Source organism: Oncorhynchus clarkii, chromosome 2 (assembly GCF_045791955.1).
Source record: "Oncorhynchus clarkii lewisi isolate Uvic-CL-2024 chromosome 2, UVic_Ocla_1.0, whole genome shotgun sequence".
Taxonomy (NCBI): Eukaryota; Metazoa; Chordata; class Actinopteri; order Salmoniformes; family Salmonidae; genus Oncorhynchus; species Oncorhynchus clarkii.
Genome location: NC_092148.1, coordinates 92,029,598 through 92,043,376, shown reverse-complemented (window position 1 = coordinate 92,043,376; position 13,779 = coordinate 92,029,598). Strand labels below are relative to the sequence as shown.

Sequence of the window (13,779 nt, the reverse complement as noted above, 5' to 3'; positions counted from 1 at the left end):
TATTCAGATAAGACCAACAGTGGCACAGCGTTGACTTATTCAGATAAGACCAACAGAGACTCAGTGTTGACTTATTCAGATAAGACCAACAGTGGCACAGCGTTGACTTATTCAGATAAGACCAACAGAGACTCAGTGTTGACTTATTCAGATAAGACCAACAGTGGCTCAGTGTTGACTTATTCAGATAAGACCAACAGTGGCACAGCGTTGACTTATTCAGATAAGACCAACAGTGGCACAGCGTTGACTTATTCAGATAAGACCAACAGTGGCACAGCATTGACTTATTCAGATAAGACCAACAGAGACTCAGTGTTGACTTATTCAGATAAGACCAACAGTGGCTCAGTGTTGACTTATTCAGATAAGACCAACAGTGGCACAGCGTTGACTTATTCAGATAAGACCAACAGAGACTCAGTGTTGACTTATTCAGATAAGACCAACAGAGACTCAGTGTTGACTTATTCAGATAAGACCAACAGAGACTCAGTGTTGACTTATTCAGATAAGACCAACAGTGGCTCAGTGTTGATTTATTCAGGTAAGACCAACAGCGGCTCAGTGTTGACTTATTCAGATAAGACCAACAGCGGCACAGCGTTGACTTATTCAGATAAGACCAACAGAGACTCAGTGTTGAGTTATTCAGATAAGACCAACAGAGACTCAGTGTTGACTTATTCAGATAAGACCAACAGTGGCTCAGTGTTGACTTATTCAGATAAGACCAACAGTGGCACAGCGTTGACTTATTCAGATAAGACCAACAGTGGCTCAGTGTTGACTTATTCAGATAAGACCAACAGAGACTCAGTGTTGACTTATTCAGATAAGACCAACAGAGACTCAGTGTTGACTTATTCAGATAAGACCAACAGAGACTCAGTGTTGACTTATTCAGATAAGACCAACAGTGGCTCAGTGTTGACTTATTCAGATAAGACCAACAGAGACTCAGTGTTGACTTATTCAGATAAGACCAACAGAGACTCAGTGTTGACTTATTCAGATAAGACCAACAGTGGCTCAGTGATGACTTATTCAGATAAGACCAACAGAGACTCAGTGTTGACTTATTCAGATAAGACCAACAGTGGCTCAGTGTTGACTTATTCAGATAAGACCAACAGAGACTCAGTGTTGACTTATTCAGATAAGACCAACAGTGGCTCAGTGTTGACTTATTCAGATAAGACCAACAGAGACTCAGTGTTGACTTATTCAGATAAGACCAACAGAGACTCAGTGTTGACTTATTCAGATAAACTGCTGCCCCAAAGGAAGAGTCTAAAACGTTTGATGTAATTCCAATAACTTATTGCAATGGCACACAAAATTATAATTAAGGCACAATCAAAAATACAAAATAATACAAAATGAATATACCAAAAAACCTTTCAACACTTTAAAGCTTTAAAGCCACAAGCAAATTAGAAATATATTTCAACCTGGGTAAAATCTATCCTTGCGAGCCACTGATCTCGCTGTACAGAAGAGCATATTTATTTAATCTAGCAAGATCCGTGTGGCTTCTGAAACGAGGGAAAGTCCAGCGGAGAAACATCAAACGAACAGCATTTCTTACACATTATGGCAAAGAACGAGGTTAATACTTTAAAAAAACTAAATATGATTTACATTGTCAAGGCTAAAGGTTTCTCTGAAAGAGCCATCATTGAACAAATGCCCCACCCCCAAAAAAAACATTACTCTACTAAAAGTGTACACATTAATTAACATAACTAAGATTCTCTGTTGTTCTGTATCAGTAGTATCAAAATAGAAGGAGATATTAGTTAGAGAATTTAGAGGATTTAGAGAGCCGATGGGGATTATAGTTAGAGGATTTAGAGGAGTTAGAGGATTTAGAGAGCCGATGGGGATTATAGTTAGAGGAGTTAGAGGATTTAGAGAGCCTATGGGGATTAGAGTTCGAGGATTTAGGGAGCCTATGGGGATTAGAGTTAGAGGATTTAGAGGAGTTAGAGGATTTAGAGAGCCGATGGAGATTAGAGTTAGAGGATTTAGAGGAGTTAGAGGCCCTATGGGAATTAGAGTTAGAGGATTTAGAGGATTTAGAGGCCCTATGGGGATTAGAGTTAGAGGATTTAGAGGAGTTAGAGGATTTAGAGAGCCTATGGGGATTAGAGTTAGAGGATTTAGAGGAGTTAGAGGCCCTATAGGGATTAGAGTTAGAGGATTTAGAGGAATTAGAGGATTTAGAGGAGTTAGAGGATTTAGAGGAGTGGGGCGGGGCGAGGGAGGGAGGGAGGGAGGGAAGAATGGAGTGAGGGAGGGAGGGAAGGATGGAGGGAAGGACGGAGTGAGGGGGGAAGGAGGGAGGGAAGGATGGAGAAGAGGAGAGAATAATCATCTGTGACACAGGGAGGGAGGGACATCCAGCCAAGAGGAGTGGGAAAGGAGATATTTAAATCTAGTGACAGGCCCAATCACTGTCTAGTGACAGGCCCAATCACTGTCTAATGACAGGCCCAATCACTGTCTAATGACAGGCCCAATCACTGACTAATGACAGAACCAATCACTGTCTAATGACAGGCCCAATCACTGTCTAGTGACAGGCCCAATCACTGTCTAGTGACAGGCCCAATCACTGACTAATGACAGGCCCAATCACTGTCTTATGACAGGCCCAATCACTGTCTAATGACAGGCCCAATCACTGTCTAATGACAGGCCCAATCACTGACTAATGACAGGCCCAATCACTGTCTAGTGACAGGCCCAATCACTGTCTAGTGACAGGCCCAATCACTGTCTAATGACAGGCCCAATCACTGTCTAATGACAGGCCCAATCACTGTCTAATGACAGGCCCAATCACTGTCTAGTGACAGGCCCAATCACTGTCTAGTGACAGGCCCAATCACTGTCTAGTGACAGGCCCAATCACTGTCTAGTGACAGGCCCAATCACTGTCTAATGACAGGCCCAATCACTGTCTAGTGACAGGCCCAATCACTGTCTAGTGACAGGCCCAATCACTGTCTAGTGACAGGCCCAATCACTGTCTAGTGACAGGCCCAATCACTGTCTAATGACAGGCCCAATCACTGTCTAATGTTTCTGTGTTATTCCTGCCTGTTGCTAGGGGAGAATGTGTTTCCTGTAACCTGATAGGTCGGCGCTGGGAGGGAGGCGGTCCTATGGGGAGGAAATTACACATTCACTTGATATGATTGCCAAGTGTACACTTTCTGCTCTCCGCCCTCCACTCCCCCCAACCAAATTGGCATGGACCCGTGTCGCTTGTGTCGTCCATAGTTATAGGAACCTAGAAACAGGGACACAGCTGCCAGCACATCCCATGCAGTCAAAGCCAAACACAGATGTTTTTCAGATGTTCACTTATTACCATACCATTAATACCTCTTAGACAATTGGTCATTGTGTCGCTGTGAGAAGAAAGAGAAAAGTTATGAATGAGGCTGATTCATGAAGACTTTGCTCTGGTTCGTCAGTGCTCTTCATCAAGGAGTTTTGCTCATTAGAGTTGTAGTGTTTGTAATGCGGTTCTTTGCAATGCGTTGGTGTGTCCTCAGAGGAACCAGGCCGGCTTGAAGCAGATTTGTTTCAGGTGGTGGGGTTTCAACAGAACAAGGGGCACAGGGTGGTTGGCATAGAGAATAAAGAGGCACAGGGTGGTGGGCATAGAGAATAAAGAGGCACAGGGTTGATGGGCATAGGGGATAAAGAGACACAGGGTTGATGGCATAGGGAATAAAGAGGCACAGGGTTGATGGCATAGAGAATAAAGAGGTACAGGGTTGATGGGCATAGGGAATAAAGAGACACAGGGTTGATGGCATAGGGAATAAAGAGACAGGGTTGATGGCATAGAGAATAAAGAGGCACAGGGTGGTGGGCATAGAGAATAAAGAGGCACAGGGTTGATGGGCTTAGGGAATAAAGAGACACAGGGTTGATGGGCATAGAGAATAAAGAGACACAGGGTTGATGGGCATAGAGAATAAAGAGGCACAGGGTTGATGGGCATAGAGAATAAAGAGGCACAGGGTGGTGGGCATAGAGAATAAAGAGGCACAGGGTGGTGGGCATAGAGAATAAAGAGACACAGGGTGGTGGGCTTAGGGAATAAAGAGACACGGGGGTGGCCATAGAGAATAAAGAGGCACATGGTTGATGGGCATAGAGAATAAAGAGACACAGGGTGGTGGGCTTAGAGAATAAAGAGGCACATGGTTGATGGGCATAGAGAATAAAGAGGCACAGGGTTGGTGGGCATAGAGAATAAAGAGGCACATGGTTGATGGGCATAGAGAATAAAGAGGCACATGGTTGATGGGCATAGAGAATAAAGAGGCACATGGTTGATGGGCATAGAGAATAAAGAGGCACATGGTTGATGGGCATAGAGAATAAAGAGGCACATGGTTGATGGGCATAGAGAATAAAGAGGCACATGGTTGATGGGCATAGAGAATAAAGAGGCACATGGTTGATGGGCATAGAGAATAAAGAGGGAAAGGGAAAATGGCACGTTCCCCCTTCAGAGGTCTGAGAGATCAAGTAGCACCACTCCCTCTGTCTAGCGTCTTCTTTTCTCAGCGTCTCCTGCTGGTTGTCATGGTGACGTCATCGTTGATATCATTCTAAAGCTGCTGAATCGTTTCCTGTGATGGTCTCTCCTGTCGTCTCGGGTTGTAGTTCATTCATTTCACCTGCTTTGGTATTATTAGTGCTATCAGGTGGCGTAGTCGTAGTCCCATCCTGACCTTCCTCCTCGTCCTGCTCCTCCTCTTCCTCCTTCCCAGTACTGGGCATGGCCTTGTCCAGGTTCAGGAGAGTATGGATGAGGAGGCAGGGTTAGGGCGTGTCTGACCAGGGTGGGGCCAGACCCAGAAAAATTCCCATAGCATCATGTGTTCCAGGAGATGGCAGCGCTGTGTTCCTTAGCTTTCATGCGCAGCGCCGCGATACTAGAAGACTTTCTGTCTGGGTCGACACTGGTCAGGTCGTAACCGCTGAGACCGCCACCCACTCCGCCCATTCCTCCAGCCCCAAAGAGACTTCCCATGTGTGTCTGTCCCATGTGACCCTCATGCCCCATTACGCCCGGGCTGGGCACGCCTAGGTAGTCGGAGACCCCTCCATGAGGGTGGGGAGGCATGCAGGAGGTGACTGACCCGTCACAGGGCACCACACAGCCAGGTACAGGAGAGACACCGCTGCCAACACCTAGCCACGATGGGTTCTGGATCTACATGGAGGAACAGACAAGAGCAGGAGGTTTAAGAGAAATCAAATATTGTAACCCAGAGAAACAAAATGCTGACTGACTTTTTCTTCTGGAAGCAAAAGTGGCTAACTAGCAGAAACAGCAGATTCAGTCAATCCCCTTTGACAGAACAACCCAAACATTCCAGTTCAAATCTCCACTTTTACTTCACAAGAGATTGCTCCAGAGGGCGCTGGTGGGAGGAGCTATAGGAGGACGGGCTTGTAGTAATGACTGGAATGGAATGGATGGAACGGAGTCAAACGTTCCATACGTCTCAAACCGTTCCATTTATACCCTGAGAACGTCCTCCTATAGCTCCTCCCACCAGCCTCCTCTGGATTACTCTTATTCTTTCACTTTAATGCTTGTTCATACTGTAGTTATGAGGGCTATCCCATCCCTCCTGTACCTGTGTGTAGTTCTCTGGCCTGGTGAGGAGGGGTAGCTCGTAGGCAGTAGAGAAGTGAGTCCTGACCTGCTGCATCTGACCAAACCTCTCCCTCTTCCTCCACTTAGCACGCCGGTTCTGGAACCACACCTGCAGAGAGGAAGAGGACACATCAGAAATAACTATTCATCTGATTCATAATGGTGTCATGGGCTCAGTTTCAGCTGATTCATAATGGTGTCATGGGCTCAGTCTCATCTGATTCATAATGGTGTCATGGGGGAAAGGAAGAGGACACATCAGAAATAACAATTCATCTGATTCATAATGGTGTCATGGGCTCTGTCTCATCTGATTCATAATGGTGTCATGGGGGAGAGGAAGAGGACACATCAGAAATAACAATTCATCTGATTCATAATGGTGTCATGGGCTCAGTCTCAGCTGATTCATAATGGTGTCATGGGCTCAGTCTCAGCTGATTCATAATGGTGTCATGGGTTCTGTTTCATCTGATTCATAATGGTGTCATGGGCTCAGTCTCATCTGATTCATAATGGTGTCATGGGCTCTGTTGCATCTGATTCATAATGGTGTCATGGCCTCTGTTTCATCTGATTCATAATGGTGTCATGGGCTCAGTCTCATCTGATTCATAATGGTGTCATGGGCTCTGTTGCATCTGATTCATAATGGTGTCATGGGCTCAGTCTCATCTGATTCATAATGGTGGCATGGGCTCTGTTGCATCTGATTCATAATGGTGTCATGGGCTCAGTCTCAGCTGATTTATAATGGTGTCATGGGCTCTGTTTCATCTGATTCATAATGGTGTCATGGGCTCTGTTTCATCTGATTAATAATGGTGTCATGGGCTCAGTCTCATCTGATTCGTAATGGTGTCATGGGCTCTGTTGCATCTGATTCGTAATGGTGTCATGGGCTCTGTTGCATTTGATTCATAATGGTGTCATGGGCTCTGTTTAATCTGATTCATAATGGTGTCATGGGCTCAGTCTCATCTGATTCGTAATGGTGTCATGGGCTCTGTTGCATCTGATTCGTAATGGTGTCATGGGCTCTGTTTCATCTGATTCATAATGGTGTCATGGGCTCTGTTTCATCTGATTCATAATGGTGTCATGGGCTCAGTCTCATCTGATTCGTAATGGTGTCATGGGCTCTGTTGCATCTGATTCGTAATGGTGTCATGGGCTCTGTTGCATCTGATTCGTAATGGTGTCATGGGCTCTGTTGCATTTGATTCATAATGGTGTCATGGGCTCTGTTTAATCTGATTAATAATGGTGTCATGGGCTCAGTCTCATCTGATTCATAATGGTGTCATGGGCTCTGTCTCAGATTCATAATGGTGTCATGGCCTCTGTTTCATCTGATTCATAATGGTGTCATGGGCTCTGTTTCATCTGATTCATAATGGTGTCATGGGCTCAGTCTCATCTGATTCATAATGGTGTCATGGGCTCTGTCTCATCTGATCCATAATGGTGTCATGGGCTCAGTCTCAGCTGATTCATAATGGTGTCATGGGCTCAGTCTCAGCTGATTCAAAATGGTGTCATGGGTTCTGTTTCATCTGATTCATAATGGTGTCATGGGCTCAGTCTCATCTGATTCATAATGGTGTCATGGGCTCTGTTTCATCTGATTCATAATGGTGTCATGGGCTCTGTTTCATCTGATTCATAATGGTGTCATGGGCTGAGTCTCATCTGATTCATAATGGTGTCATGGGCTCAGTCTCGTCTGATTCGTAATGGTGTCATGGGCTCAGTCTCATCTGATTCATAATGGTGTCATGGGCTCAGTCTCATCTGATTCATAATGGTGTCATGGGCTCAGTCTCATCTGATTCATAATGGTGTCATGGGGGAGAGGAGGAGGATAAATCAGAAACAACACTCTTAGAAAACAGGGGCTATTAGAACCAGGTAGCCTAGTGGTTAGAGTGTTGGGCCAGTAACCAAAAGGTTTCTGGATCGAATTCCTGAGCTGATAGGTAAAAATATATTGTTCCGCCACAGAACAAGGCAGTTAACCCTCTGTTCCTCGGTAAGCTGTCATTGTAGATAAGAATTTGTTCTTAACTGACTTGCATAATTAAATGAAGGCTGTCGCTGTGGGAGAACAGTTGAAGTCTGAAGTTTACATACACCTTAGCCAAATATATTTAAATTCAGTTTTTCACAATTCCTGACATTTAATCATAATAAAAATTCTGACTTAGGTCAGTAAGGATCACCACTTTATTTTAAGAATGTGAAATGTCAGAATAATAGTAGAGAGAATGATTTATTTCTTTCATCACTCCAATACCTTGACTCCTGACTGATGTCTTCAGATGTTGCTTCAATATAGCCACATAATTTTCCTTCCTCATGATGCCATCTATTTTGTGAAGTGCACCGGTCCCTTCTGCAGCAAAGCACCCCCACAACATGATGCTGCCACCCCCGTGCTTCACGGTTGGGATGGTGCTCTTCGGCTTGCAAGCCGCCCCCTTTTTCCTCCAAACATAAAGATGGTCATTATGTCCAAACAGTTCTATTTTTGTTTCATCAGACCAGAAGACATTTCTCCAAAAAGTACGATCTTTGACCCATGTGCAGTTGCAAACCGTAGTCTGGCTTTTTTATGGCGGTTTTGGAGCAGTGGCTTCTTCCTTGCTGAGCTGCCTTTCAGGTTATGTCGAGATAGGACTTGTTTTACTGTGGATATAGATACTTTTGTACCTGTTTCCTCCAGCATCTTCACAAGGTCCTTTGCTGTTGTTCTGGGATTAATTTGCACTTTTCGCACCAAAAGTACGTTCATCTCTAGGAGACAGAACGCGTCTCCCTCCTGAGCGGTGTGACAGCTACGTGGTCCCATGGTGTTCATACTTGCATACTATTGTTTGTACAAATGAACGTGGTACCTTCAGGTGTTTGGAAATTGCTCCCAAGGATGAACCAGACTTGTGGAGGTTTATCATGTTTCCTGAGGTCTTGGCTGATTTCTTTTGATTTTCCCATGATGTCAAGCAAAGAGACTCCGAGTTTGAAGGTAGGCCTTGAAATACATCCGCAGGTACACCTCCAATTGAGTCAAATGATGTCAATTAGCCTATCAGAAGCTGCTAAAGCCATTACATCATTTTGTGGAATGTTCCAAGCTGTCTAAAGGCACAGTCAACTTAGTGTAAATTAACTTCTCACCCACTGGAATTGTGATACAGTGAAATAATCTGTCTGTAAACAATTGTTGGAAAAATGACTTGTGTCATGCACAAAGTAGATATCCTAACCGACTTGCCAAAACTATAGTTTGTTAACAAGACATTTGTGAAGTGGTTGAAAAACTAGTTTTAATGACTCCAACCTAAGTGTATGTAAAACTTCCGACTTCAACTGTATATAGTTCCAGGTAAAACACTTTTTGGTTACAGGTTGAAAAAGTGCTTTTTGTTCCAGGTGGAACCCTTTTTGGTTCCAGATAGAATGCTTTTTGTTCCAGGTGGAACCCTTTTTGGTTCCAGATAGAATGCTTTTTGTTCCAGGTGGAACCCTTTTTGGTTCCAGATGGAATGCTTTTTGTTCCAGGTGGGAACCCTTTTTGGTTCCAGATGGAATGCTTTTTGTTCCAGGTGGAACCCTTTTTGGTTCCAGATAGAATGCTTTTTGTTCCAGGTGGAACCCTTTTTGGTTCCAGATAGAATGCTTTTTGTTCCAGGTGGAACCCTTTTTGGTTCCAGATAGAATGCTTTTTGTTCTAGGTGGAACCATCTACAAATTCAACTAGTGAGAGTAGCCTGACATGAGACTGTCTAAACCACCGAGGGTGAAGAAAACCATCTACACATTCAACTAGTGAGAGTAGCCTGACATGAGACTGTCTAAACCACCGAGGGTGAAGAAAACCATCTACACATTCAACTAGTGAGAGTAGCCTGACATGAGACTGTCTAAACCACCGAGGGTGAAGAAAACCATCTACACATTCAACTAGTGAGAGTAGCCTGACATGAGACTGTCTAAACCACCGAGGGTGAAGAAAACCATCTACACATTCAACTAGTGAGAGTAGCCTGACATGAGACTGTCTAAACCACCGAGGGTGAAGAAAACCATCTACACATTCAACTAGTGAGAGTAGCCTGACATGAGACTGTCTAAACCACCGAGGGTGAAGAAAACCATCTACACATTCAACTAGTGAGAGTAGCCTGACATGAGACTGTCTAAACCACCGAGGGTGAAGGAAACCATCTACACATTCAACTAGTGAGAGTAGCCTGACATGAGACTGTCTAAACCACAGAGGGTGAAGAAAACCATCTACACATTCAACTAGTGAGAGTAGCCTGACATGAGACTGTCTAAACCACAGAGGGTGAAGAAAACCATCTACACATTCAACTAGTGAGAGTAGCCTGACATGAGACTGTTTAAACCACCGAGGGTGAAGAAAACCATCTACACATTCAACTAGTGAGAGTAGCCTGACATGAGACTGTTTAAACCACCGAGGGTGAAGAAAACCATCTACACATTCAACTAGTGAGAGTAGCCTGACATGAGACTGTCTAAACTACAGAGGGTGAAGAAAACCATCTACACATTCAACTAGTGAGAGTAGCCTGACATGAGACTGTCTAAACTACAGAGGGTGAAGAAAACCATCTACACATTCAACTAGTGAGAGTAGCCTGACATGAGACTGTTTACACCACCGAGGGTGAAGAAAACCATCTACGCATTCAACTAGTGAGAGTAGCCTGACATGAGACTGTCTCAACCACCGAGAGGGTGGTTTAAGGCCCTGCCATAGGTTGCAGGGTTGACGTGTCTTTAAAATTCTGTTGATGCTTCTCTGGGTGCCGTGTCTCATTGTCACTGCAGGTTGCTGAGCTCTCCTCCCTTGGAATGTTGTATGTGATCCACATGTGGACCTGCAGCATCTCATCCACATGTGGACCTGAAGCATATCATCAATCACACAGTAGACTAGACTAGGTGTGCTCACCTCCGCTGAGAGGTGGAGAGGGGGAGAGGGGGTTGGGGTTGGGAGAGAGGAGAGAGGGGGTTGGGGTTGGGGGAGAAGGGTTGGAAGAAAGGAAGTTTCTCTCTCTCTCTCTCTCTCTCTCTTTCTCTCCTCCCCTCTCTCTCCATCTCACTCTCTCTTTCTCTCCTCCCCTCTCTCTCCGTCTCTCTCTTTCTATCCTCCCCTCTCTCTCCATCTCACTCTCTCTTTCTCTCCTCCCCTCTATCTCCGTCTCTCTCTTTCACTCCTCCCCTCTCTCTCCATCTCACTCTCTCTTTCTCTCCTCCCCTCTCTCTCCGTCTTTCTCTTTCTCTCCTCCCCTCTCTCTCCATCTCACTCTCTCTTTCTCTCCTCCCCTCTCTCTCCGTCTCTCTCTTTCTCTCCTCCCCTCTCTCTCCATCTCACTCTCTCTTTCTCTCCTCCCCTCTCTCTCCGTCTCTCTCTTTCTCTCCTCCCCTCTCTCTCCGTCTCTCGCTCTCTCTCCTCCCTTTCTATTCGGCGAAGGGAAGTGGGGATATTGGAAAGTGAGATGGGAGAATGTTCAAACTGGAGATTGTTTTCATTTCATGTGTAATTTCCTGACGCCTAAGCCCTTGGCTTTCCTCAGCTAACCCCCCTGACCCTCTGGAGACTCACAGACTGGAGCAGTGGACCAGCTACACACACACACACACACACACACACACACACACACACACACACACACACACACACACACACACACACACACACATACACACACACACACACAGACACACACACACACACACACACACAGACACACACACACACACACACAGACACAGACACACACACACACACACACAGACACAGACACACACACACACAGACACAGACACACACACACACACACACACACACACACACACACACACACACACACACACACACACACACAGACACACACACACACACACACACACACACACATTACATACATTATTCCATCCTTACCGAACTCACATTAACACATTTTAAAATCTAAAACACAAACTTGTCCTGAATTAATCAAGTTTGGGACCCATTTAACACTCTTTTAAGGCTCTGGGTGCATTGTGGGTCATATATCGCTGAGGATTTTGCTCTCTTCAGCGTGTGTACAGTGTCAGTGTGTTTGCTGTTTCCCGTTGTGCGGCAGTAGGAACAGAGACATGAGGTCAAATAGAAGAGAGATCACTGAGGGAACATTATGTAGACGTGATGTCAGACGTGATGTTCATCACTGATGCTCGTCTCCTATTCCCAAAGCCGGAATCACAGCAGAGCAGCAACCCGGTTCAGCTAGCAGGACCAGAACCAGCATAATAACTGCACAGAGAGCACACTGGTTAGCATAAAAACACAAGAGCCATGACGTTAGCTCACCTGAACAGGAAAACTCACTTCTCTCTCTCTCTCTCTCAGTGTATATGACGTTCTGATTATTGTCTTCTCGACTATAACTGTTCTGAACTCTTGTCATGTAGTTTATGTTTCGTGTGGAAAACCCTGAAAAGTAGTTGCAGCATTGTGCAACATCTAATAAATCCTAATAAACTAAATTTTAGATAGCGTCAGTGAATTAGAAACACAATCTGACGGAGAACCCTGAGAGAGCGATAAAATATGAACCCAATTCTAAACTGTATTGGACAGTTTCTTTCTTGACCCATTCTGGTTAGTCTTTACCCCGCTGTCATGGGATCTACAGTTGAAGTCAGAGGTCAGAGTACAACTGAGTCAAATACATTTAAACTCTCTCTCTCTGTCTCTGTCTCTCTCTGTCTCTCTCTCTGTCTCTCTCTCTCTCTGTCTCTCTCTCTGTCTCTCTCTCTGTATCTCTCTCTCTGTCTCTCTCTCTCTCTGTCTCTCTCTCTGTCTCTCTCTCTCTATGTCTCTCTCTCTCTCTCTCTCTGTCTCTCTCTCTCTCTCTCTGTCTCTCTCTCTGTCTCTCTCTCTGTCTCTCTCTCTCTCTCTCTCTCTCTCTCTCTCTCTCTGTCTCTCTCTGTCTCTCTCTCTCTCTCTGTCTCTCTCTCTGTCTCTCTCTCTCTCTCTCTCTCTCTCTCTCTCTCTCTGTCTCTCTCTCTCTCTCTGTCTCTCTCTCTCTCTCTCTCTCTCTCTGTCTCGCTCTGTCTCTGTCTCTCTGTCTGTCTCGCTCTGTCTCTGTCTCTCTGTCTCTCTCTCTGTCTCTCTCTCTCTCTCTCTCTAGAGACAGAGAGATCTGGGGCTTAGAGTGCAGCTCGGCAGTGATGCAGTAATTGCTAAAGACGTTGACAGCAAAAGGCAGCTTACTGAGCTGTATTTATGTTCCACAGCCAGGAGGAAGGGGGAGAGAGGGAGGGGTGGAGAGGGGGGGAGAGAGGGAGGGGTGGAGAGAAGGGGGGGTTGGAGAGAGGGGGGGTGGATAGAGGGAGGGGTGGAGAGGGGTGGAGAGAGGGAGGGGTGGAGAGAGGTGGAGAGGGAGGGGTGGGTGGAGAGAGGAGGGTGGAGAGAGTGGTGGAGAGAGGGAGGGGTGGAGAGGGGTGGAGAGAGGGAGGGTGGGTGGAGAGAGGGGGTGGAGAGAGTGGTGGAGAGAGGGAGGGAATGAGAGGGGTGGAGAGAGGGAGGGGTGGAGAGGGGTGGAGAGAGGGAGGGGTGGAGAGAGGGGGGGAATGAGAGGGGTGGAGAGAGGGAGGGGTGGAAAGAGGGGGGTGGAGAGAGTGGTGGAGAGAGGGAGGGAATGAGAGGGGTGGAGAGAGGGAGGGGTGGAAAGAGGGGGGTGGAGAGAGTGGTGGAGAGAGGGAGGGAATGAGAGGGGTGGAGAGAGGGAGGGGTGGAGAGAGGGAGGGAATGAGAGGGGTGGAGAGAGGGAGGGGTGGAGAGAGGGAGGGAATGAGAGGGGTGGAGAGAGGGAGGGGTGGAGAGAGGGGGGTGGAGAGAGTGGTGGAGAGAGGGAGGGAATGAGAGGGGTGGAGAGAGGGAGGGGTGGAGAGAGGGAGGGAATGAGAGGGGTGGAGAGAGGGAGGGGTGGAGAGAGGGAGGGAATGAGAGGGGTGGAGAGAGGGAGGGGTGGAGAGAGGGGTGTGGAGAGAGTGGTGGA

At 46.2% G+C, this 13,779-nt stretch overlaps 2 protein-coding genes across 2 annotated transcripts in view; both read right to left on the bottom strand.

The window, feature by feature from the left end:
• LOC139376285 (uncharacterized) overlaps positions 1 to 13,779 on the bottom strand; it is a 1,125,987-nt gene that overhangs the window by 523,348 nt on the left and 588,860 nt on the right. The gene's annotated exons all lie outside the window — the stretch shown is intronic.
• The window catches only part of LOC139376337 (homeobox protein aristaless-like 4), a 38,619-nt gene continuing 29,304 nt past the window's right edge, over positions 4,465 to 13,779 (bottom strand). The window contains exons 3-4 of the mRNA XM_071118761.1: positions 5,679 to 5,807; positions 4,465 to 5,248 (exon numbers count right to left, since the gene is read on the bottom strand). Coding sequence (XP_070974862.1) covers positions 4,907 to 5,248; positions 5,679 to 5,807 — 471 coding nt within the window. The 3' untranslated portion in view covers positions 4,465 to 4,906. The remainder of the gene's footprint in view (positions 5,249 to 5,678; positions 5,808 to 13,779) is intronic.